The following is a 24,409-nucleotide window of genomic DNA, read 5'->3' on the forward strand; positions in this document are numbered from 1 at the left end:
TTATAATACTCTGAATTTTTATAATAAACTTTTTTCCATTAAAAAAAAATCTTGATACAGAGCTGTCCTATTTGTATAATTACTAATTGTGTGTATCTTTTGCTATGACAAACCTAGACAGCATATTAAAAAGCAGAGACATTACTTGGCCGACAAAGGCACATCTAGTCAAAGCTGTGGTTTTTCCAGTAGTCTTGTATGGATGTGAGAGATGGACCATAAAGAAGGCTGAGCACCAAAGAATTGATGCTTTTGAACTGTGGTGTTGGAGAAGACTTGAGAGTCCCTTGAACTGCAAGGAGATCCAACCAGTCCATTCTAAAGGAAATCAGTCCTGAATATTCATTGGAGGGACTGATGCTGAAGCTGAAGCTCCCAATACTTTGGCCACCTAATGTGAAGAGCGGACTCATCAGAATAGACCCTGATGGTGGGAAAGATAGAAGGCAGGAGGAGAAGGGGACAACACAGGACGAAATGGTTGGATGACGTCACCAGCTCAATGGACATCAGTTTGAGCAAGCTCCGGGAGATGGTGAAAGACAGCGAAGCCTGGTGTGCTGCAGTCCATGGGGTTGCAAAGAGTCGGAAACAACTGAGCAACTGAACAGCAACAACAGATACACCCTTCAACCAAGCAGTTCCACTTTTAGAAGTTGATCTGAAGGAAATAATTGGATGAATAGGCAGAGATTTATATAATTAGATGTTCATCATCATAGTACAATAACAGATAGGCAAGGACTTTCCTGGTGGTCTAGTGGTTGAGAATCTGCTTGCCAATGCAGCAGACGAAGATTCTTTCCTTGATCTGGAAAGATTCCCCCATGCCGTGGAGCAGTGAAGCCCTTGTGCCACAACTATTGAGCCAGTGTATATAGCCTGCAAGCCACAACTGCTGAGCCTGAGCTCCTAGAGCCTGTGCTCCACAGCAAGAGAACTTACCTCGGTGAGAAGCCTGTGCACTGCAGTAAAGAGTAGGCCTCGCTTACTGCAACTAGAGAGTGCTCACATGAGGCAACGAAGACCTTAGCGCAGCCATAGATAAATAAATCTTTTTTTTTTGTGGGGGAGGAACTGTTAGGAGAAGAATTTAAATTAAAAAATAAATAGCCAAAAATTGTTTAAAAAGTAGCCAGTGTGAGTTTGATTTTATTAATTTTGAGCTATTATGAAACCATTAAATTGATAGACTCACTCTTGATTTATTTACATAAAAAGGCATCTTCCTTGTATTATTCCAGTGGGATATGAAGCCACAATCATTTTGGCCCCATTTTAAAGAAAGAATGTACATGTGTTTATTTGAGTATATCATGAAGTATCTGAAATGGAAAATTGTTTATCTATGGATGATAGTATTTATACCTTCCCTTTTCTAGTGAGAATACTTTTATCTTTGTTTTCAAGTTGAAAAAAATTGTATGCTGGAAATGATGTTTTGATACAGTATCCTTTTCATTGGAAATAATATACTCTTAAAATTGATACCTCTTACCCTTAGTTGTCATTTTAAGAGATTCTTAGAATTGTAAGAGAGTAGTACCACCAGTACCAAATGTAGTTTTCAACGTATTATTCTCTTTAACTCAGTTTATTCAGTGTCAGTATTTGGAAGAAAAAACTCTCTGAAACCAAATTATCTGTGTTTTCTGTTTTATTTTTATTTTTCCCTTCTTTAGTCATAGACCATTTACTAATAGTTAATGTGGAATACTAACTAGTTTAGGATGATTTTAATTAATCTGAGACATTTATTTCTGACAAAGGTGAAAAACCAGATTTCAATATAGTCTTTTAGGAGTTTACAGGAACCAGATTTTTTTTTACTTTTCTTTTAGGCAGAATTTTAAAAATATCTTGATGAAGTGTAACATAAATATAAGTGTAACAACTCAGTGAATTTTCACAAATTCAGCCACCCCTTGTAATGAATATTTAGTTTAACAAATAAAATTTTACCAGCACCCACTAAGATCTATGCTTTTTTCTCATTACTACCACACAGGAGGGGTAATCATTTTCCTGACTTTTATTATCATAATTAGTTGTGCCTCTTTGTGAACTTAATATTCAGTATAAATAGAGTTATACAGTACGTAATTTTATTCTTACTCTATATTCTTTCAGTCTTGTTTGTGAACAGTATCTGTACTATGGTACATAGTCATAGTTTGTTCATAACAGATTTTTTAAGGTAAGTTATAACATTTTCAGATATAAATATATTTTAAAATACTTAATAAAGCCTTTTTTTAAGGCTTTAATTTTTAAGTTTTGAAAAGTAACTGTAAAAGTGCAAAATGGGAATATTGTTTTTTTAATAAGATGGAAATAAAATGTGCTTCTTTAATTACAAGCTTAATATAATTCAGTTGTATATGAGACTGTCAACAAAGCCCTTTTCCTTTTGGGCAAAATTATGAGAGTCCAGTCCAAAACAAGAGATAGTTCTCTTAATTCTGAGTCAGTCAAATATTGGTCATATTTTGTTTCTTCCCTCATAGATTACTATTTTCATTACATTTTAGTTTATTCTTCCATTTTTAACCAGATATGTACGTATTAATATAGCCACATTCCTTTATCCCTGTCTTATACAGAAGGTATTGTTATAACAACTATTGAAATTGTTGTTTTTCCCTTTAATAATACATACTCTAGATCATTGCATAGCAGTGTATCGATATTTCCTTTTTTTCCCCCAGTTTTTTGACACTCCATTGTATAATATATTTTGATTTATTTAGCCAGTCCCCTGTAGGTAATTATTTAGATTTATTTTCAGATTTTGCTATTAAAATAGTGTTACATGTTTAGCCTTTTGCAAACATTAGATTTTTGCCAGTGTGTCTTGGGTGTGCCAGTGTGTCTTCTGACCTAAAAGTGGGCAAAGGAATTAATGCATGTGTGGTACTTTTCTAGCTATTGCCAATTTCTATTTTGTAGGGATTATACCATTTTATATATACCACTTTTCCGTGTATGCATGGATTTGGTTTTGAGTTTTCTATCCTGGTCCATTGGATCCTTTGTCTTTTCGTGCACTACACTATTTTTGTGATAGAAGCTTTAAAAGTTAACATTTGATACAGTTATCCCCTTCTTTTTAGATTTTGCTAGTATTCTTGCTTATATATTTTTCCTAATGAATGTTAGTAACTTTTCTTATTCCTGAGAGACTCTTGTTGGTGTTTTTATGAGGATCATATTAAATCCATAAATTTGCTTAGGGCAGATTGTCATCTTTATGTCTTCCTATCCACACACGCAGTATGTCTTTACCTTTGTTCAAGTCTTTCATTTGTCAGTTATACCTCAGTTCTAAAAAATCTTTGCTGAAACATGAAGAAAATAATCTTTGTTGTCCAAAAGTAAAGCATACTGTTGTGTGAAATTATAAATTCATTTGTAAAGTATATAGTGAGGGTTCATGACTTTTATAGCAATTTATATTATGACTTAAGATTTTATATAAAACACATTCTAAAGAAAATATGAATATATTGTCTTTTCTTCTCACATGAAGAGAAAACTCGACTGTTTTTTCAAGATTATAATAAAGAATGTGTTAAAGGAGTGAAAGTTAAGTCAGAGATTGACCTGTATTGGTTTGGAATAATTCAAATCAATTAAAGAGATAAGCACTGAAACATTGTTTTGAATGAGGACCATGGGATATTGTAGCTAACAATATTTATCTTTTCAAAAACAGTAATTAATATCGTAATGTATATTTAGTCCATCTAAAGTTAGGTGAAAGTAGACTGGGAATTTGCCTTTTTAAAATAATGTAAAAAAATATCAGGGATATTTCTGGTAGTATATATGTTCATGTGGTTGAAAGTCAAAAAAGACTGCATCTTGATAGCCTCTGATACAGTAGTAGAGGAACTAACATACTGTGACATTAGTGTAACACTAGTTAGGTAGGTTTTTTTAAAAAAGCACTACTGCGTATCTTATATCTGATATGTGATCATCTAGTTCTATTGTAATGCTAAACTAAAATGGTATATAAGGTTTACTCTCTCTGAAACCCTTTTCTTATTCAAATTTTAGGATCCTTCAAAGTTGTACAAGAAATCAGGTGATGTTGCAGCCATTGAATGCCAGTCTGAAGAAACCATCCATCTTCATTCACAGGGAGAAAACAGTCCTTTGTCTAAGAAGCTTTCTCCAGTACACTCAGAAATGACAGATTACATTAATGCAACATCATCTACTCTTGTTGGTAGCCGGGATCCTGATTTAAAGGACAGGGCATTACTTAATGGAGGAACAAGCGTAACGGAAAAGTTGGCACAGCTCATTGCAACTTGTCCTCCCTCCAAGTCTTCCAAGACAAAACCGAAGAAGTTAGCAACTGGCACTACTGCAGGATTGGTTAGCAAGGATTTGATCAGGAAAGCAGGTGTTGGCTCTGTAGCTGGAATAATACATAAAGACTTAATAAAAAAACCAACTATCAGCACAGCGGTTGGGTTGGTAACTAAAGATCCTGGGAAAAAGCCAGTGTTTAATGCAACAGTAGGATTGGTCAATAAGGACTCTGTAAAAAAACTAGGAACTGGCACTACAACGGTATTCATTAATAAAGACTTAGGCAAAAAGCCAGGGGCTATCACTACAGTAGGACTGCTGAGCAAAGATACAGGAAAGAAGCTAGGAATTGGTATTGTTCCAGGTTTAGTGAATAAGGAACCTGGGAAGAAACTAGGACTTGGCACTGTGGTTGGACTAGTTAATAAAGACTTGGGAAAGAAATTGGGTTCAACTGTTGGCCTGGTAGCCAAGGACTGTGCAAAGAAGATTGTAGCAAATTCAACAGTGGGATTAGTTAATAAGGACATTGGAAAGAAACTAGTGAGTTGTCCTATGACAGGATTGGTCAATAAAGATGCCATAAACCTTAAAGCGGAAGCTCTGCTCCCCACTCAGGAACCACTTAAGGCTTCTTGTAGTACAAACATCATTAGTCATGAAAGTCAGGACCTTTCTGAATCCCTGAAAGACGGTGCCACCAGCAAAACTTTTGAGAAGAATGTCACACGGCAGAGTAAAGAAAGCATATTGGAAAAGTTCTCAGTTCGAAAGGAAATCATTAATTTGGAGAAAGAAATGTTTAATGAAGGAACATGTATTCAGCAAGACAGTTTCTCATCCAGTGAAAGGGGGTCTTATGAAACCTCAAAGCATGAAAAGCAACCTCCTGTATATTGCACTTCTCCAGACTTTCAAATGGGAGTTGCTTCTGATGCATCTACAGCAAAATCCCCTTTTAGTGCAGTAGGAGAAAGCAATCTCCCTTCCCCATCACCTACTGTATCTGTTAATCCTTTATCCAGAAGTCCCCCTGAAACTTCTTCACAGATGACTCCTAATCCATTACTTTTAAGTCCTACCACAGAACTAATGGAAGAAATTTCTGAATCTGTTGGAAAGAATCAATTTACTTCTGAAAGTACACATTTGAACATTGGTCATAGGTCTATGGGTCATAGCATGAATATTGAATGTAAAGGGATTGATAAAGAGCTAAATGATTCTAAAACTACACATATAGATATTTCAAGAATAAACTCTTCTCTGGGAAAAAAGCCAAGTTTGACTTCTGAATCCAGTATTCATACAATTACCCCTTCAGTTGTTAACTTCACTAGTTTATTTAGTAACAAGCCCTTTCTGAAACTTGGTGCAGTATCTGCATCTGACAAACACTGCCAAGTTGCTGAAAGCCTAAGCACTACTTTGCAGTCCAAACCCTTAAAAAAAAGGAAAGGAAGAAAACCTCGGTGGACTAAAGTGGTGGCAAGAAGCACATGCCGGTCTCCAAAAGGGCTAGAATTAGAAAGATCAGAGCTTTTTAAAAATGTTACGTGTAGTTCACTATCAAATAGTAATTCCGAGCCAGCAAAGTTCATGAAAAACATTGGACCATCTTCATTTGTAGATCATGATTTCCTTAAACGCCGATTGCCAAAGTTGAGCAAATCTACAGCTCCTTCTCTTGCTCTCTTAACTGATAGTGAAAAACCATCTCATAAGTCTTTTGCTACTCACAAACTGTCCTCCAGTATGTGTGTCTCTAGTGACCTTTTGTCTGATATTTATAAGCCCAAAAGAGGAAGACCTAAGTCTAAGGAGATGCCTCAACTGGAGGGCCCACCTAAGAGGACTTTAAAAATTCCTGCTTCCAAAGTCTTTTCTTTGCAGTCTAAGGAAGAACAAGAACCCCCAATTTTACAGCCGGAAATTGAGATTCCTTCTTTCAAACAAAGTCTGTCTGTGTCTCCTTTTCCAAAAAAGAGAGGCAGACCCAAGAGGCAAATGAGGTCACCAGTCAAGATGAAGCCACCTGTACTATCGGTGGCTCCATTTGTTGCCACTGAAAGTCCAAGCAAGCTTGAATCTGAAAGTGATAACCATAGAAGTAGCAGTGATTTCTTTGAGAGTGAGGATCAACTTCAAGATCCAGATGATCTAGATGACAGTCATAGGCCAACTGTCTGTAGTATGAGTGACCTTGAGATGGAACCAGATAAAAAAATTACCAAGAGAAACAATGGACAATTAATGAAAACAATTATCCGCAAAATAAATAAAATGAAGACTTTAAAGAGAAAGAAACTGTTGAATCAAATTCTTTCAAGCTCTGTAGAATCAAGTAATAAAGGGAAAGTGCAATCCAAACTCCATAATACAGTGTCAAGTCTTGCCGCTACATTTGGCTCTAAATTGGGCCAACAGATAAATGTCAGCAAGAAAGGAACCATTTACATAGGAAAGAGGAGAGGTCGAAAACCAAAAACTGTCTTAAATGGCATTCTTTCTGGTAGCCCTACCAGCCTTGCTGTTCTTGAACAAACAGCTCAGCAGGCAGCTGGATCGGCATTAGGACAGATTCTTCCCCCTTTGCTGCCTTCATCTGCTAGTAGTTCTGAGATTCTTCCATCACCTATTTGCTCTCAGTCTTCTGGGACTAGTGGAGGTCAGAGCCCTGTAAGTAGTGATGCAGGCTTTGTTGAACCCAGTTCAGTGCCATATTTGCATTTACACTCCAGACAGGGCAGTATGATTCAGACTCTTGCAATGAAGAAGGCCTCAAAGGGGAGGAGGCGGTTATCTCCTCCTACTTTGTTGCCAAATTCTCCTTCACACTTGAGTGAACTCACATCTCTGAAAGAAGCTACTCCTTCGCCTATTAGTGAATCTCATAGTGATGAGACCATTCCCAGTGATAGTGGAATTGGAACAGATAATAACAGCACATCAGACCGGGCAGAGAAATTTTGTGGGCAAAAAAAGAGGAGGCATTCTTTTGAGCATGTTTCTCTGATTCCCCCTGAAACCTCTACAGTCCTAAGCAGTCTTAAAGAAAAACATAAACATAAATGTAAGCGCAGGAATCATGATTACCTCAGCTATGACAAGATGAAAAGGCAAAAACGAAAACGGAAAAAGAAATACCCCCAACTCCGAAATAGACAGGATCCAGACTTCATTGCAGATCTGGAGGAATTAATAAGTCGCCTAAGTGAAATTCGAATCACTCATCGAAGTCATCATTTTATTCCCCGAGACCTCCTTCCAACTATTTTTCGGATCAACTTTAATAGTTTCTATACACATCCTTCTTTCCCCCTAGACCCTTTGCACTACATTCGAAAACCTGACTTAAAAAAGAAGAGAGGGAGACCCCCTAAGATGAGGGAGGCAATGGCTGAAATGCCTTTTATGCACAGCCTTAGTTTTCCTCTCTCTAGTACTGGATTCTATCCTTCTTACGGCATGCCTTACTCTCCCTCACCCCTTACAGCTGCTCCCATAGGATTAGGTTACTATGGAAGGTATCCCCCCACTCTTTATCCACCTCCTCCATCGCCTTCTTTCACCACTCCACTTCCACCTCCTTCCTATATGCATGCTGGCCATTTACTTCTCAATCCCACCAAATACCATAAGAAAAAGCATAAGTTACTTCGACAGGAGGCCTTTCTTACAACCAGCAGGACTCCCCTCCTTTCCATGAGTACTTACCCTAGCGTCCCTCCTGAGATGGCCTATGGTTGGATGGTTGAGCACAAACACAGGCACCGGCACAAACACAGAGAACATCGTTCTTCTGAGCAACCGCAGGTTTCCATGGACGCTGGCTCTTCCAGATCCGTCCTAGAATCTTTGAAGCGCTATCGATTTGGAAAGGACACTGTTGGAGAGCGATATAAACATAAGGAAAAGCACCGGTGTCATATGTCCTGCCCTCATCTCTCTCCTTCAAAAAGTTTAATAAACAGAGAAGAACAGTGGGTGCACCGAGAGCCTTCAGAATCTAGTCCATTGGCCTTGGGATTGCAGACACCTTTACAGATTGACTGTTCAGAAAGTTCTCCGAGTTTATCCCTTGGAGGATTCACTCCCAACTCTGATCCAGCCAGCAGTGATGAACATACAAACCTTTTCACAAGTGCAATAGGGAGCTGCAGAGTTTCAAACCCTAACTCCAGTGGCCGGAAGAAATTAACTGACAGCCCTGGACTGTTTTCTGCACAGGACACTTCACTAAATCGGCCTCACAGAAAGGAACCACTGCCTTCCAGCGAAAGGGCAGTACAGACCTTAACAGGTAAGAGGTTTATTTTGTTGCCAGTTGTTTGTGTTAGAGAAATGGTGAATTTTGCTTACTGGTTGCCTGGTACATGTACATGAGCTTTGAATAGCTCTAATGTTTTGTGTTTTTGTTTTTATAAATGTATTTTGAAATGTTATCTTCCACCGTTTAGTTTTCAGTAGATGTGAGAAGTAAGATAAGGCATGTCTTTGAGTTAATTTTTAGTTTTGAGAAGAGAGATCATTATCAAAATGAGATAATACTCAACTTTTGGAAATCAGGAAAAATTACTTTCTTGCTCAAAAAGGCCATTACAGTTTCTTTAGGGAGATATGGCTTTACAATGTTGTGGCTCTCTGTTAACAGCTTTGCAGGATTTTTAATATATATACTGTTATTTGGTTTTTGTGGGGTTTTTTTTAAGTATAATTGATTTACAGTGTTGTGGCTATCTGTTAATAACTTTGCAGGATTTTTAATATATGCTAATTCAATTATAAGTGTTTCTGTGTTATATGAAGAATATGTTGTTAAGTCTGTACGTCTCATAATAAAAATCTAAGCATTCAAAACTGTGACTTTTCAGGCATTCCCTGGGATCCAGTGGTTAGGACTCTATGCTTTCACTGCTGTGGACCCAGGTTCAATCCCTGGTTGGGGAACTAACAAGCCATGCGGTATGGCCGAAAACAAAATAATCAACTTTGTAAAATTTAACTCAATATTTAGCAGGACTTCATTTTTCAGAGTATCTTTAGGTATCTTCAGAAAAGTGGCTTTAGTTGAATAAAATGACATGAAGCAAATTTAGATAATGCATTTGTAATTTCTAAAAAGTGCCTTGAGAATTGAAAAGAATATAGAAAACAAGAAAGAGGAAGCATTGCCTATTCATGTAGCGATATCTCTAAGTCAGGAGTTCTTTATCAAAGATCTCAAATTTGCCAGCTGATAAATTAACTCTAGAAAGTTCATGAAACCTCTGATGTTGTAAGTAAAATTATGTGTATGTGCTGCTGTGTGTGCTGTGCTTAGTTGCTCAGGCATGTCTTACTCTTTGCAACCCCATGGACTGTAGCCCACCAGGCTCCTCTGTCTGTGGGATTCTCCGGGCAAGAATGCTGGAGTGGATAGCCATTCCCTTCTCCAGGGGATCTTCCCAGCCCAGGGATTGAACCCAGGTCTCCTGCATTGCAGGCTGTTCTTTACCATCTGAGCCACCAGGGAAGCCCTATGTATATATATGCTTGTGTGTATTTTTCAGGAAAAAAATCCATGCATTTGATCAGATTCTCCAGGTAAACCCTCTAAGCCTCAATATCTCTTCTATAAAATGGAATTAGTTGGGTTATTATTAGAAGAAGTAAGTGTGATTATAGTGTTTATTAAAATGATCTGCACATAGTAAACACACTGCTGCTGCTGCTGCTGCTAAGTCACTTCAGCTGTGTCCGACTCTGTGTGACCCCATGGACGGCAGCCCACCAGGCTCCCCCGTCCCTGGGATTCTCCAGGCAAGAACACTGGAGTGGGTTGCCATTTCCTTCTCCAGTTCACGAAAGTGAAAAGTGAAAGTGAAGTCCGCTCAGTCCTGACTCTTCGCGACCCCATGGACTGCAGCCTACCAGGCTCCTCCGTCCATGGAATTTTCCAGGCAAGAGTACTGGAGTGGGGTGCCATCGCCTTCTCCGAGTAAACACACAGATGTTAATTAATATTCCTCCAAAAGATTAAAAGCTTGTGCATTAGAGGAAATGATAAACCCCTCAAAGAAAAGAGTTTTTGTTCCTGATTTTAATTATTTGTGAACTTTTGAAAAATAGAAGCTATCTTGGTAGAGAAGCTGTAGTTTTTAATAGTGTAATAAAGAGGGGAAAAAATCACGAACTCTAGGTTCATTCAACATATTTTTTGATAAAAATTAGTCAACAGCAGTTAATGAATATCTGCTGTTTGCCACACATTTTACTTTGTGGACCGTTGTAATGTAATAGAGATTAGGGCACACAGGTTCATTGTTCTCATTGAACTTAATATTGGAGGAGATAGGTAATAAAGCTACAAATTAAATGTCATAAAAATTTTGACAAGCAGTTTATAAATATACACAAAGACATACATACATACATATATATGGGTTCTTTGTAAGTATGAAATGGGGGCCTAACTCAGGAAGCCTTCCCTGAGAAAGTGACCCTAGACTGTTACTTGAATGAAGGATGAACAGCAGTTATCTAGGTGAACACAATTTCCCCTTATTCATCTATTCATTCATTCATTCATTTATTGAATTGCAAAACATCTAGCATTCTTTCACTCACTCTTATGTAGTAGAGAGTAAAGACTTGATACCTTGCCTCATTAACTTTCAGCTTGGTGAGAGAGGACAAACTGTAGAGTGGTAAGCACACAAATAATGGCATGATTAATTTAAGTGCTGTCAATTAATGTAACAGCATTAGAGTAAATAAGGGGAGGGGGGTACCTATTTTAGGTGGAGTAATTAGTTATAGCCCAGGAATGAAAATTTACTGTTAAGGGATATGAAACCACCAAGCTTTTTAAGCTAAGGATTGGGTGAAGAGCACATTTGAAGATCTTAAAATGTTAAGGAGCTTAGACATTAGGAAAAGTAGGGGAGAGGTCAGAAGGTTCATTGTGGTAGGAGAGGGAATACAAAACAGAATGGTGAGAGAGTTGTGAAAGAAAAAAGCCAGAGTGTATGTTAAAGATATTGATTTTATAAAAACCAAAGCAAAAAAAACAAGTTTTGATTTTAGATTTGCATTTTTAAAGATCATTCTAGCTCTGCGTGAACATTGAATTGTAAATGTAAAAATAGTTACAGGGAAACCAATCAGTGGACAATTGCAGTAGCCTACATAAAATGATACTTAGACAAGGGTGTTGGCAGACTCCTTCATGAATGTTTGAGAGGTTCGTGCATTGTCCTGATATAGAGTAGACTGAAAGAGGAGGGATTTGGGGAGAGCACAGGTTTGCTTTTTAATATTTATAAACCTTGAAATGCCTTTATAAAATTCAAATGGTGATGCTGAGTGGGCATTTGGGTATGTAGTTCTGGAGCCCAAGAGAGATGTTTGGGCTAGAGATAAGGGCATTTCACTCTGAGGTTTTGAAAAACTTTGGTGATATTATTCACTAAAGGTAAAAGAGTGTCTGGAAACAATACAGTTAGGAACAGACTCTCAAAACCTATTAAACTCTGTAAACAGAGCACCAAGAAAAGCAATAATTCTGGAAAATACCAGCAGCAGGTAAAAATATGTGTTAAATTGTTCAATAAGTAATGAAATACTACAGTAAACATAGGACTTTTAAGAAAGATGAAAGTAGCCTTATAGAAGCAGATATAAAGAAGGGTTAAAGCTGCTCAATGTAGTTAACATGTTAGTCACTCAGTCATGTCCAACTATTTGTGACCCCATGGATTGTAGCCCACCAGGCTCCTCTGTCCATGGAATTCTCCAGGCAAGAACACTGGAGTGGGTTGCCATGCCCTCTTCCAAGGGATCTTCCTGACCCAGGGATCGAACCCAAGTCTCCCACATTGCAGACAGATTCTTTACGGTCTGAGCCACCGTGGAAGCCCAGTGTATATCATAAATATAAATTGATGCCAGATATAGTTGGTTCTGGTTTATTGTTCTTATTTGTTTCTTTTGCATTAAGATTGGGGGAAACACACAGTAAGCATTTGTAGGAATATCTGTGACCAGTTGTTCCCAAAAGGATGCATGGGCATTCTGAACAAAACTACATTGCTCAACGGTTTACTGCATTTAGTTTGTGTTCATGTAGTCTTCGTTTAGCTGCTAATCTTGTGTTTCAAAACATTAATGTACTTTGAAAAATCATGTATGTACTCACACAACTTCTTTGTCATTCTGGAGCTGTTTCACACTGTAGAAGCACTGTAACAAGACAGACTATATATCTATGAATCTGCTTATCTGTTTATCTGCATGTCATCATGAGAGAAAGATTTCCCTACAGAGAATACAGAGTGAGAAAAAGAGAGAGCCTTGGGTAGCTTTGAACAATTTCATTATTTAAAGTAGTGGTTAAAAACCATCGACCTTTGGTTTGTATATGACCCATTATGGTGATTTCTATAGTTTTTTTTTTTAATGCTGAAATTTTAAAATCTGGAGATTTCACATAACTGTTCAGAGTTCTACTTTCCTTTGAAAAGAAATCAGAACATCTGACAACACTTAATCCATATTTCCTGGATGACGTCAAGGTTGGGTCTCAATAATGGCACCCCCTCTCCACTCCCCAGGTCTTTAGTCGGGGCATGCAGTCTTCCATTTGCCTCAGTCTTCACAGTTTCCTGATGTGTGTTAGATATGACCCAGTTTAACTATTGAAGTGGTTTATCTGGCTCCAAGAAATATTAAAGCTGTGGCCCCTAATTTAAGAGTTGTGAGAAGAAGCTTATAACAAGTGGGGAAATTGAGGTGAAGGTGAAGGGAAATGACTTGAATGTGTCAAGTATATCACCTTCATGGACAATAAAGTCACCCAAGAGGCCATTTATTGGGGTTAGAGTGGAAAGGATGGATCCACATCTGGCTTCAGGGACCTTAGGGACTGAGATAGCAGGGAGATCTGACATATGCAGAAATACCTGCTTAATGAATAAGAAGCTGTCTTATTTCTTTCCTTTAAAAAATGAAACATAGTAAGACCTCTGTGGAGAGTGAAAAAGCTGTCTTAAAACTCAACATTCAGTAAACTAAGATCATGGCATCTGGTCTCATCACTTCATGGCAAATAGATGGGGAAACAGTGAGAAACTTTGTTATATTTTTGGGCTCCAAAATCATTGCAGATGACAACTGCAGCCATGAAATTTAAAAACACTTGCTACTTGGAAGAAAGAAAAGCTGTGACCAACCTAGATAGCATATTAAAAAGCAGAGACATTACTTTGTCAACAAAGGTCCATCTAGTCAAAGCTATGGTCTTTTCAGTAGTCATGTATGGATGTGAGAGTTGGGCTGTAAAGAAAGCTGAGCTCCAAAGAATTGATGCTTTTGAACTGTGGTGTTGGAGAAGACTCTTGAGAGTCCCTTGGACTGCAGGGCAATCAAACCAGTCAACCCTAAAGGAAATCAGTCCTGAATATTCTTTGGAAGGACTGATGCTGAAGCTCCAATACTTTGGCCACCTGATGTGAAGAACTGACTCCTTGGAAAAAACCCTGATGCTGGGAAAGATTGGAGGCAAGAGAAGGAGACAACAGAGGATGAGATGGTTGAATAGCACCACTGACTCGATGGACATAAGTTTGAGCAAGCTCCGGGAGTTGGTGCTGGACAGGGAAGCCTGGCGTGCTGCAGTCCATGGGGTCGCAAAGAGTTGGACATGACTGAGCAACTGAACTGAAGTTCCTGTTCTGATCAATTCTCTGTCACCAACTGGGTTTCCTCTAATTTAGATCAGTTCTGATACTAATCACCTTGAGTTAGAGAAGACCTTACAATTTAAGAGCAAAGATTTTTTTTTTAAGACTGCCCCCGCTTAAGATGCCAGCTGCAAGTTTCAGTGTCGCCAGTCCACCCACACTTCTGTCCAACCTGCCACAGTTTAGGTCTTACCACAACCCTTCATTAAAAAAAAAAAAAAAAAAAAAAACCTGAAATGGGTTATTTATTTTATTTTTGGCTACATTGTGTCTTCATTACTGCACGTGGGCTTTCTCTAGTTGCAGTGATTGGGGGCTACTCTCTAGTTGCAGTCTGCAGGCTTTTCATTGCAGTGGCTTCTCTCGTTGCATCTCCCGGGCTCTAGAGTGCTTAGGCTTCAGTGGTTGTAGCACAGGGGCTTAGCTACTCCATGGCATGTGGGATCTGCCTGGATCTGGAATCAAACCTTTGTCCCCTGCATTGGCAGATAGATTCTTAACCACTGGACCACCAGGAAAGTCCTAAGCCCTCAGTTTTGATAATTTGGTGGAATGGCTCACAGAACTCACTGAAACCACTGTAATTACAGTTGCAGTTTTATTATAAAGGATACAGATCAGAAATTGAAGAGATGAATAGGGCAATAGCTGGTGTGGAGAAAGGGACAAAGAGTTCCTATGCCCTCTTTCTGGAATATGGGTGTGTCATTCAGTAGATCACTATGTTCGCCAACCAAGAAGCTTCACAAGGCCTCTGGGTTCAGAATTTTGATTGGGGTTTCATTGTATAGGCATGCTTGATTAAATCATTGGCCACGTGTTTGCACTCAGTCTCTAATCCATCTCCATCCTCTGCAGGTTGGGCTCACCCAAAGTTGCAACTGTCTAATCTTGTGGTTGGTCTCTAATGACCAGCCTCCATCCTGAAGGAATCTTAGGGTTCACCTTAAGCCACCTCTTAGACATAGCAAAGACACTACTATCAGGAAATTCCAAGATTTTTTTTTGAAGTTATGTGCCAGGAGTCAGAGGCAGAGATCACATGTATTCTTTATTCTATCACAAGTCTAATTTAAATTCTTTTGTTAATTGATCTGTACCTTGGAATCTCTCTTCTTCACAGTACTCTTTAGTTAAGTGGGTAGAAATGTGTCTTGATTTACTAACAGGGTTTTTTTTTTTCCCAGGAGGTTAAAGAATGAATAGGAAATAATAGGGAAATGTGGGCAGTTAAAATTCTTACAGCTTTGACAGACATGAAAGTCTTAACAGACATGAAAATTGGCTTACCTATTCACAGAAGACCAGCTGAGAAAAAGATTTTCAGTTAATGAAAATAATAAGGAAAAAGTGCTAAATCGTGGCATATCTTCTAATTTGATCACTGAAAGTCAGAATTTGTTTTATTTAGGCAAAGCTTAAGAACTTGGTTTTTTAATCTTAACTATTATGATAGCTGTCCATTCAGCAGTTATTTTGTCTCTATTGTTTGCCAGATACAAGGAATGCAAACAAAAGGAATAAGATGTAATATCTGCCTTCAGAGAATTTATAGTTCATTGGAGTATATGAACATGTATACAAATAGTAATTGATAACTCCTAAAGTTGAGGTACTCGCAGCATATTTTAGGGAGCAGAGAAGGACTCACTTAAAAGGAACCAGGAAGATATTTTGAGTTTATTGTGCAAAGAATAAAGGGTAAAGACTATTTTTCATAGAGAAGTAAGCTTTGGAGGATTTTGGAGACATGATACTGTACTTAGGTAACTGTAAATAGTCTGATATGGGACCAGGAAATGTGTTTGGAAAGATAGATGGGGAACATAGAGCCTCTTGTTTATGTAAGATACCACAGAGTTTGGAGTTTACCTTATAGACAGTGGGAAATTAAGGGTTTTAAAGTAGAATGATTTGCTAAGATCATATGGATAGCACTTTGATAGATGGATTAGAGAAAGATCAGGTAGACCAGTTTGGATATTGTCTCAGTGAAATATTATGGGGCCCTGAACTAAGGAAGTGATAGAGAAAACAATATTCAGAAGAAATAGATTTTATTTTTGTAATTTTGTTTGTTTGTTATTGACTTGACTGGGTCTTTGTTCCTGCATGTGGGCTTTCTCTAGTGGCGAGCAAGAGCTACTCTCTGGTTGTGGTATGCTGGCTTCTCATTGCGGTGGCTTCTCATTGTGGAGCATGGGCTCTAGAGCACAGGCTCTGTAGTTGTGCTGCGTGAACTTAGTTGCCCTCAGCATGTGGAATACTCCCCAGCCAGGGATCAAATCCATGTCCCCTGCATCGGCAGGTGAATTTCCAACCACTGGACCACCAGGGAAGTCCAGAAATAGATTTTTAAAAGTCGTAAAGAAAAGAAAGAGGGAAGATTTTAGAATGTCTCTAAGATACCTCTCTCAGGCAGTTGGTTGAATGGTGATGTGATTAAAAGAAAATATTAGTTGTTCAGTTATGTCCGACTCTGCCACCCCATGGACTGTAGCTGTCCAGGCTCTTCTGTCCATGGAATTCTCCAGGCAAGAATACTAGAGTGGGTAGCCATTCCCTTCTCCAGGGGATCTTCTGGGTATCCCCTGGGTTTCCTGTGTTACAGGCAGATTCCTTACCATCTGAGCCACCAGGGAAGCCTAATTAAATAAAAGGTGGTATGCAAAAGGAGACTGGAGATGGAAAATGGATTTGACTTTCATGCTGTTTAGTGGATATACGAATCTGTAGCTCAAAAGAGAAATCAAACCTGAAGGTAAAGTTTTAGATCAGTGGTTGTTTAAAGGAATTAAGAGCAGGAATGATAATGTTTAGGGTGAACACGCTGGGTTTCCTAAGGGAGTTTTGTACTCAGGAGTGTCAGATGCTGATCATTTAGATAAAGACTGAAAGACAGTTTGCTTTAGCAGATTATCTTCTGTAATCTAAGAGCAATTTCCATAGTGGCAATTGTTAGATTTCTGGAGGTTAAGGAATGAATGGGAAATAATAGGGAAATGTGGGCAGTTAAAATTCTTATAGCTTTAAACATTGTAGCAATCCTGATTGGTTTATTATTTACTCTTTCCTTATAATTTTGTATTCTCTGAAGGAAATAACTGCATCTTCTCGATCTGAAATTGTCTCTGTCAAATAGTTTTCCTTCTTAAAGTATAAAAAGAGCATAACTAAACTGCATGTTATATTAAATTGATCTTCTCAGTCGTCAGTTGATAATTTTTCCATACATAACTTGGAGATAGATTCATTATACATAAATTGCTTTCCTGTTAAAATGTCCAAAAACTATCTACCATGTATTCCGAAATGGTCAGTTAGCTTTGGGACATTATTATCCTGAAACAGCTGTCCAGTGCCCAAAGCTGGAACAGTTTAAGCAACTAAATAATGACATTATGCAATTATAACCTAAGATTAAGGTAAATGTTCATGAGTCTGTGCTGATACAAATGATTAAGTAAATAAATAGAAGGTGAAAGTGAATTTGCTCAGTCGTGTCCGACTCTTTGGGACCCCAGGGACTGTAGCCCATCCAAGCTCCTCTGTACATGGGATTTTCCAAGCAAGAATACTGGAGTGGATCATCATTACAGAAGTATTCCAAATAATGTATGTAGACTATTCCCTCAAGAAGGTGAAAATTAACTCCTGAATATGGACTGAATTTAGTGACTTAATTCCCAAGAACAGATTATGGAAAGGGGAAAGTAGTAACTTTACAGTGAAGACCCCTAGCAGAGAGCACTTTAAACCGAGTGAAAGTGTAATTTCATCAATGATAAATCATGATGGTAATATGTATCCTCTGATATAATGTGATAGAAGGGAACTTCATTTCTGTGTTACTCTGTACAAAAACCCTTAATCCCAGTGTAAACATACGAAAACTTCAAAAAAACAGGAGCAGGGGCAGGAGTGGAGGACCTTGTACAAAATACTTGGCCAGTACTTCTGAAGAATATCAAAGACCTGGAAAAACAAGGAAAGATTGAGGCAGCCGTCACAGATCAGAGAAAATTAAGGAGACTTGATACTAAATACAGTGATATCCAGATTAAAATCTGGAACATGAAAAGAACATGAGTGGAAAAATTATGCCAATGTCAATTTCATAGTTTTAACAAATATGCCATAGTTAAGTAAAACATTAAGGAAAGTTGAGTGTAAAAGACATATGATAACTGACTTTATAACTTTTCTGTAAGCTTAAATTTATTCCAAACAATCAGTTTAGTGTTTTTTTTTTAAGTACTGATTGTCAAATGAAACCAATCTCTAACTGATTAAGGCAAAAATAAAAAATATTCTTTACTATTTGTGTTGAGTAGATTTATCATAAGGGTTAGTTAAAATAAAACAGGCATATTTGATCATTTATGTTGAATAAATCAGATCAGGGCACAGGCAGAAATGATAGATACACAGTCTAGAACAAGGCATTTAACCTTTCTCTCCTTGTTTTCATTGTAGGGAATCAAACAGATTTAATCACTTCAGCAGTTTTGAACTAAACATATCTCAGAAAGCTTTGAAAAGAAAACTAGTTGTTTTATAAATGATAGCTTATTTTTTAATTTTCATACTGTTCTATTAATACACTGTTATATATTAAAAGTCTAAAATCAGCTTGATGCAAATAAACTTGTAGTAAAGTTATACTCTTAAATGTGGCCAGGTTTCTGGTTTCACCCAGTTCTTGATAACTAATTCTGTTTATTTAAGTATCTTTGTTAAGTAGACATGAAATAGGACTGGTGAGGAAGTTTCTGACTGGAGTGTCAGACACAATCAATGGTTTTCAGCATTTTCAATTCATAGCTAACTTCCCGTGCTAGAACCTGCAACCTATTCAGTTCAGTTCAGTTCACTCAGTCGTGTCCGACTCTGTGACCCCATGAACCATAGCACGCCAGGCCTCCCTGTCCATCACCGACTCTTGGAGTTTACTCAAACTCGTGTCCATTGAGTCGGTGATGCCATCTAACCATCTCATCCTCTGTTGTCCCCTTCTCCTCCTGCCTTCAATCCTTCCCAACATCAGGGTCTTTTCAAATCTTTTTGTTTGGAAAAAGCTTATTTACTATAGTAGAAGCATAATGGTTGAAGCACAGTATATTGAGTCTTATTTTCTTTTTAACTGAATGTGACGTTGATCAGAATTTTCTGATTTCTGACAATTTCTCTGGGGTGATATATAAGATACACTCATAAGTGAAGTGTGAACATGTGGCAATGAAATCAGAAAATTTATTGTGGTGATTAGTACAGTTCTGGGAATTTCCAGAGGAATTCCATTTCAGTGAATTATCTGATTTGGGCACTGAGAAATAACCTAATTGGAGGGAGAAAAACATGGACTTTTTAGCATAAAAATCCACCAGCACAGACTCTGAATCATTCTTGTACTGCGTTTAATTGGTGAGTCAGATGAAATGCATTGCTTTCAGTAAATAAATTTCCCACAATTGGAAACAGCTGTTTTTATTGTGGAACCAGTTTTTATCTCAGCATTCAGCTCATTCAGAAGAAGCTTCCGGGATTCTTATGGTCTGTGAACCATAGCAAAGGATTCACAACTTGAATCTGGAAACAAGAAGACTTGATCAGAGATTTCCACATCGTTGATATTTTATGTTCATATTCTTCTCCTATGGCATCCATTTTAGTTATAACCAGTTTTGATTCAGTCCCATTTAACAAACATAACCAGTAGTCTTGACTTATAAATAATAGAAGAAGAGGAATTTCTTAGAATTTGGGGACATGCTTAAGTTTTGGTGGGAAGGAGCAATTTAAATTTTAGAAATTACTTTTAAATGTGTTATTTAAAAATAAATTTATAGTATCTATGAACTGATTACTGCACAGTGTCCGAGTCTAGCGTGGTTAATCTGTTTTTCCATAGTTGACCCAAAGATACGTATAGCATTAGAAACCCGAAACAGCTCATTTAAACCATCCCCTAGTTACTGGGGATTATAGTGCTGAACTCTCAGCAGAGTATAACCAAAACTCATACTGTGTTGTTGTTAAAGTTTTAATAGTAGATTTAGACTAAAGAAATGCCTGTTTTATCCAACCAGCTGTCAGTTTCATTCACTGTGTTCTTTTGCCAGCTTACATTTGGAAGTTCCTTGGTTTTTAGCCTAGGACACTCAAGGCTTCAGTGAAGTAATTACATTGACACTTTATTCCAGTGTTCTGTGATGCCTTCCACCTCTCCTGCACACTGTTACCAGTAGGAATTTTTTCTATTTATGCAGATATCTTTGTCTGTATGACTCTGTCCTCACACCCAGGCATCTGTAAATGTAGGTATTTCTTTTTTATCTTAGATTTGTTTCAGTTTGTCCTCTGTAGACATCAGTCAAGATCTCTTGTGACCAGTCAACTTGAGAACAGCTTTTTGGTTTCCGCATGTTTTTGTGTATAATATAAAGATTTCCAGGTTCTTAATCCCTTTTAAATGTAGGTATGTTCTTTTTGCTTTCTTAAGTTTCAACATTCTTATCCATGGTTTCATCTTATGACTTTGCTATAAAAGTACCATCTCTTTTCCTTTTTTGTCTAATTTGGCACAGATGTTTCCCCCAAACCTGTCTCTGTCTTTAAAAGTTCATCCAATAATGGTCAGATAAAAACCCAGAGATTCCACAGTCAAAACCACTTGCAAGGCTCCCTCACATTTCCAAGGGTTTTTTTAATTCTTAATTTCTTATTATTATCCCAATTAATAGTATTGTCTCTCTTCAGTTTCCCTCCTTAGTTAGTAGTCCACCTTCTTTTTTACATGAATGTCTCAATGAAGGAAAATAATTTACTTGTAGTTTTTACCTTACATTTATGTTAAATTCCAGTTCTATTTACATACTACTTTTGTGATTTATCTTTAATTTCTCTTTCCTTCATTTATATGTATAGAATTCCTAAATATATTTCTGAAGCTGTTATCTGAGTGATGAGACACTCAGTAGGGTTTCTACCAAATAGTGAATTGAGGAGTTCCCATTAATATTCTCTGCTTCTGAAGTAATGAAAAATGAGAACTCATTTCCATGAGAATTCTCCGATATTTAGAAGTATATGTGTTCCCCATGTGTATTCTTTGAGGAAGTATCAGATTTTCATGAATTGGAATACAAACATACCTCCTGTCTTGTGAGGAGTGGAGAGTCTTCACTTATCCCTCCAGGCAGATCTAAAATGACCGCTGATGGTACGGCCATACCACCCTGAATGTGCCCAATCTCATCTCATCATAAAATGACCACTGATGACACATGAACAAATATTCATCACAGGATGGAGATGATAACAGGGCAATAACTCCTTTAAGGAATCAGCCATGATTTAGAAGAACCAAAGAGCTAAACAACAGAAGCAGAAAACTACTTTCTCCACTGGTACAGAGCTGAACAGAGAACCAAACACTTTCTGGTTCTGACTCATCCTTTGAGTACATCGTATTTTATTGATATAATCCCAAACCTGGAGAAGCTGTGATGAAGAGTCAGTGAATTAGGAGATACACTTCAAAGGAGCTTTTTCCAACCTTATGATTACCTACCAGCCCTGGAGTTACCTATCTTAATAGTACTTCTTAATTAGAAGTACTTATTTTACTAGTACTTCTTTATGTTTAAGATAGATGCTTGACATTCTCGAATAGTTCTGGTTCCTAATTGGATGCAAGGCTCTGTCCCTCTTTAATTTTAATATTGAGTGTTTGTCTATGCATATCAATGACATTATTAAGTATTTAGAGTCTAAAAGTTCTATGATAAATCTAAGGAGCCAATTAATATAACATCTGTTATTGTAAAGTTAAAAAATAAAATAAAAATAAATAAAAAAACAAATGTCAAAAAAAAAAAATCTGTCAAAGCCTTCTGAGTTTTTTACATTATGTCATTTTGGAACTCAAAACAACCATGTCAGTTAAAAATGCTTTATTAAGTGCACATTCCAGTATGTTTACTTGCCTAGAACTTATTTTTCAATTCATAGCAGTGCCAGGAGTCAAACTCAGGATACTGCGCTCTATAGTTCATGTGCTTAACACTGCTACACTCCACTCTGCATTGCATTCTGAAGCGGAAGTATGTTGGTCTCTTGAAATGAGCATACTCATTCTCTGGGCATTGTCTTGTTCTCCCCTATCCACCCAATTGCATAATGGCACTTATAAAACATTGTGTTTCTGGTAGTATTAGAGAACATGTTTTATGATTTCTGTTATTAGGCCAGTTTTAACATGCTTTTGAAAGTCTTTAACAGGTTATTTAGCTCTTTCGTATAAGTTTATATCATCATTTTCTAGTCTTAAACTTGATTGCTTTACATCGTTAGTTAATGTTTTTTTCCCTCAGGTATCCTCACCCTCCTCCTCTTACTCCTCCTGTAAGCAATGTTTTTAAGTGAAATAAAGGTCTAGATCAGCTAATTATCAAGCCCTAGAGATCTGTATCTTCAGGGATACAACTTTATTCCCCCTTAGATATGAAAAATTGTGAAGAACAGCTCTACTGTGTATGAACAGGGAATTCAGACTTTTTAAAATAAAAAATGAGGATCTTCCTGAATGAAGTTTTATTCGTTTCCTATTACATCCTAAGAATAGGCTGCTGGCCTCCATTACTTTCAGGAAATGAAAAATGGCTCCGAAGCTAAGTGAGCTAAGCCATCTCTCTCTCAATTGTTTCAGTTTCTCAGGAATTGCTGTACAAAGCTGCCAATAACGGTCTCCGGGGATCTGACCCCCATTCCACCTCCCACTGCCTCCTCTGCAGCTCCAGATGCCACCAAAAGAAGGAGCTTTGAAGAAAGTGCCTGTACCCTCTTTTACCCTGAGGTGGGTGAGGCCAGGCAGGGTGATTCTCAGGATATCCTGATGATCAAAGGTATAGTTGAAGCCTTCATCAAGACTTTCTTGAAGATGACCAAGAAATTTGGGAAACGTGGCCAAATAGCCTAGAAACTGAAGATGGAGCTCAAGAATGGATGGCTCAAATGCCACCTGAAGTGTAATACATGATAACATACCAGACCCTAAATAAGCTCCTTGAGGGCAGAAACTATTACACTGTTTTTACTCTCTCTCCCTCACCCACCTCCACAACGTCTAGCATAGTGCCAAACATATAAACTATACTCAATAAATGTAAGTTTATAACAGAGAGAAGACTTGATAAAAAGTGCTCTCCAATCCCTTCTTTCCCTAGTGCTTAATCTAAGATTGCCCATTCATCAGGAGAATAATGATAAAGAGAGTTCAGTGATGTCTCAAGCTTCTTGGCCACTGTTGTCTTCTGTCTTGGCTATGTGTCTGAGTAGGAAATATATCTGTCCTGTCCAGCATAGGAATTTTTCAGTATTAATGCTTAAACTTATGTCTTCACTGATGCCTGGGCTTTTACTTCTTAGATATTTTATTGTGATAGTTTAGCTCTTTAATGGAAATCTTATCTGAACCACATTGTAGCGGGATTTATTGTATTGTTGGTTTTTAAAAATCCCTTTGTATCTGTTTTTAAGATTCAACAATAAATAGTCTTGCTCCTTAATTATAGCTTACAGTAGTCATCACTGTGTTTCCAAAATGGGATATTCTATCGTAACATCAATTTCCCCCAAATGTAACTTGTTATTCTTGAATGGCAACACATAATCTTATATCTCACCAGAGCAATGCTAAAAAAGCCTGCTTGAAAGAATATTTATAGTGATGTGATTTAAGACACTGAGTGATTAAAACAAAGTTCATGGTTTACTATTTTTCTTCCAGAAACAGAAATATTAGAAACTTAGCTCCAGTGAATTCTTCTATTTTCAAGTTGTCCTGTTTGTCAGTCAGTCATTTAGTCATTTCAGTAAGGAGTTAACTCTGATTTAGAAACAGATCTTTAAAAAAAAATCTCATCTTCAGATATTTAATTTCTTGTACCTTTCGAGCCTCCAGTTATGTGTAAGACTTTGTTTTTTCAAGTTAAAAGTGAACATTTCAGACCGCTACTAGTTTTTTGACAAATAGTTGCTCAATATGTATTCTCAACAAGTGGCTTTTTCAGGGTATAAGAAGTCCAGTATCAGAACCAAGTATATTTTACTCAGGAAAATAATCTTTCCTGAATGACATACTTTCTCTTGAGTAAGAGTTTTGTAAATTATGCTGCATTTATTTGAGGTTTTTGGGAAGAGTATGAGCCTTTTTTTCTTTGAAGGAAATGGAGTTTCTTTATCTTCATGAACTTTTATGTGTATAACCAAGGGACCTTAAGTGTAAGTAATAAAGGAGGTTTAGTCTGTTGCATAGATAATCACAAATTCCCTCTGAATGATCTCTCTGGATTATGTGGCGT

At 37.4% G+C, this 24,409-nt stretch overlaps 1 protein-coding gene across 10 annotated transcripts in view; it reads left to right on the forward strand.

Moving 5' to 3' along the window:
* ASH1L (ASH1 like histone lysine methyltransferase) overlaps window positions 1–24,409 on the forward strand; it is a 208,014-nt gene that overhangs the window by 57,567 nt on the left and 126,038 nt on the right. For 9 of the 10 annotated variants that reach the window (XM_010802923.4, XM_024989639.2, XM_015462302.3 and 6 more), the window contains one exon: window positions 4,063–8,626. The exons of the other annotated variant lie outside the window; for it this stretch is intronic. In XM_010802923.4, coding sequence (XP_010801225.1) covers window positions 4,063–8,626 — 4,564 coding nt within the window. The remainder of the gene's footprint in view (window positions 1–4,062; window positions 8,627–24,409) is intronic. 10 annotated transcript variants of the gene reach the window in all.

This window comes from Bos taurus, chromosome 3 (assembly GCF_002263795.3).
Source record: "Bos taurus isolate L1 Dominette 01449 registration number 42190680 breed Hereford chromosome 3, ARS-UCD2.0, whole genome shotgun sequence".
Lineage (NCBI taxonomy): Eukaryota > Metazoa > Chordata > Mammalia > Artiodactyla > Bovidae > Bos > Bos taurus.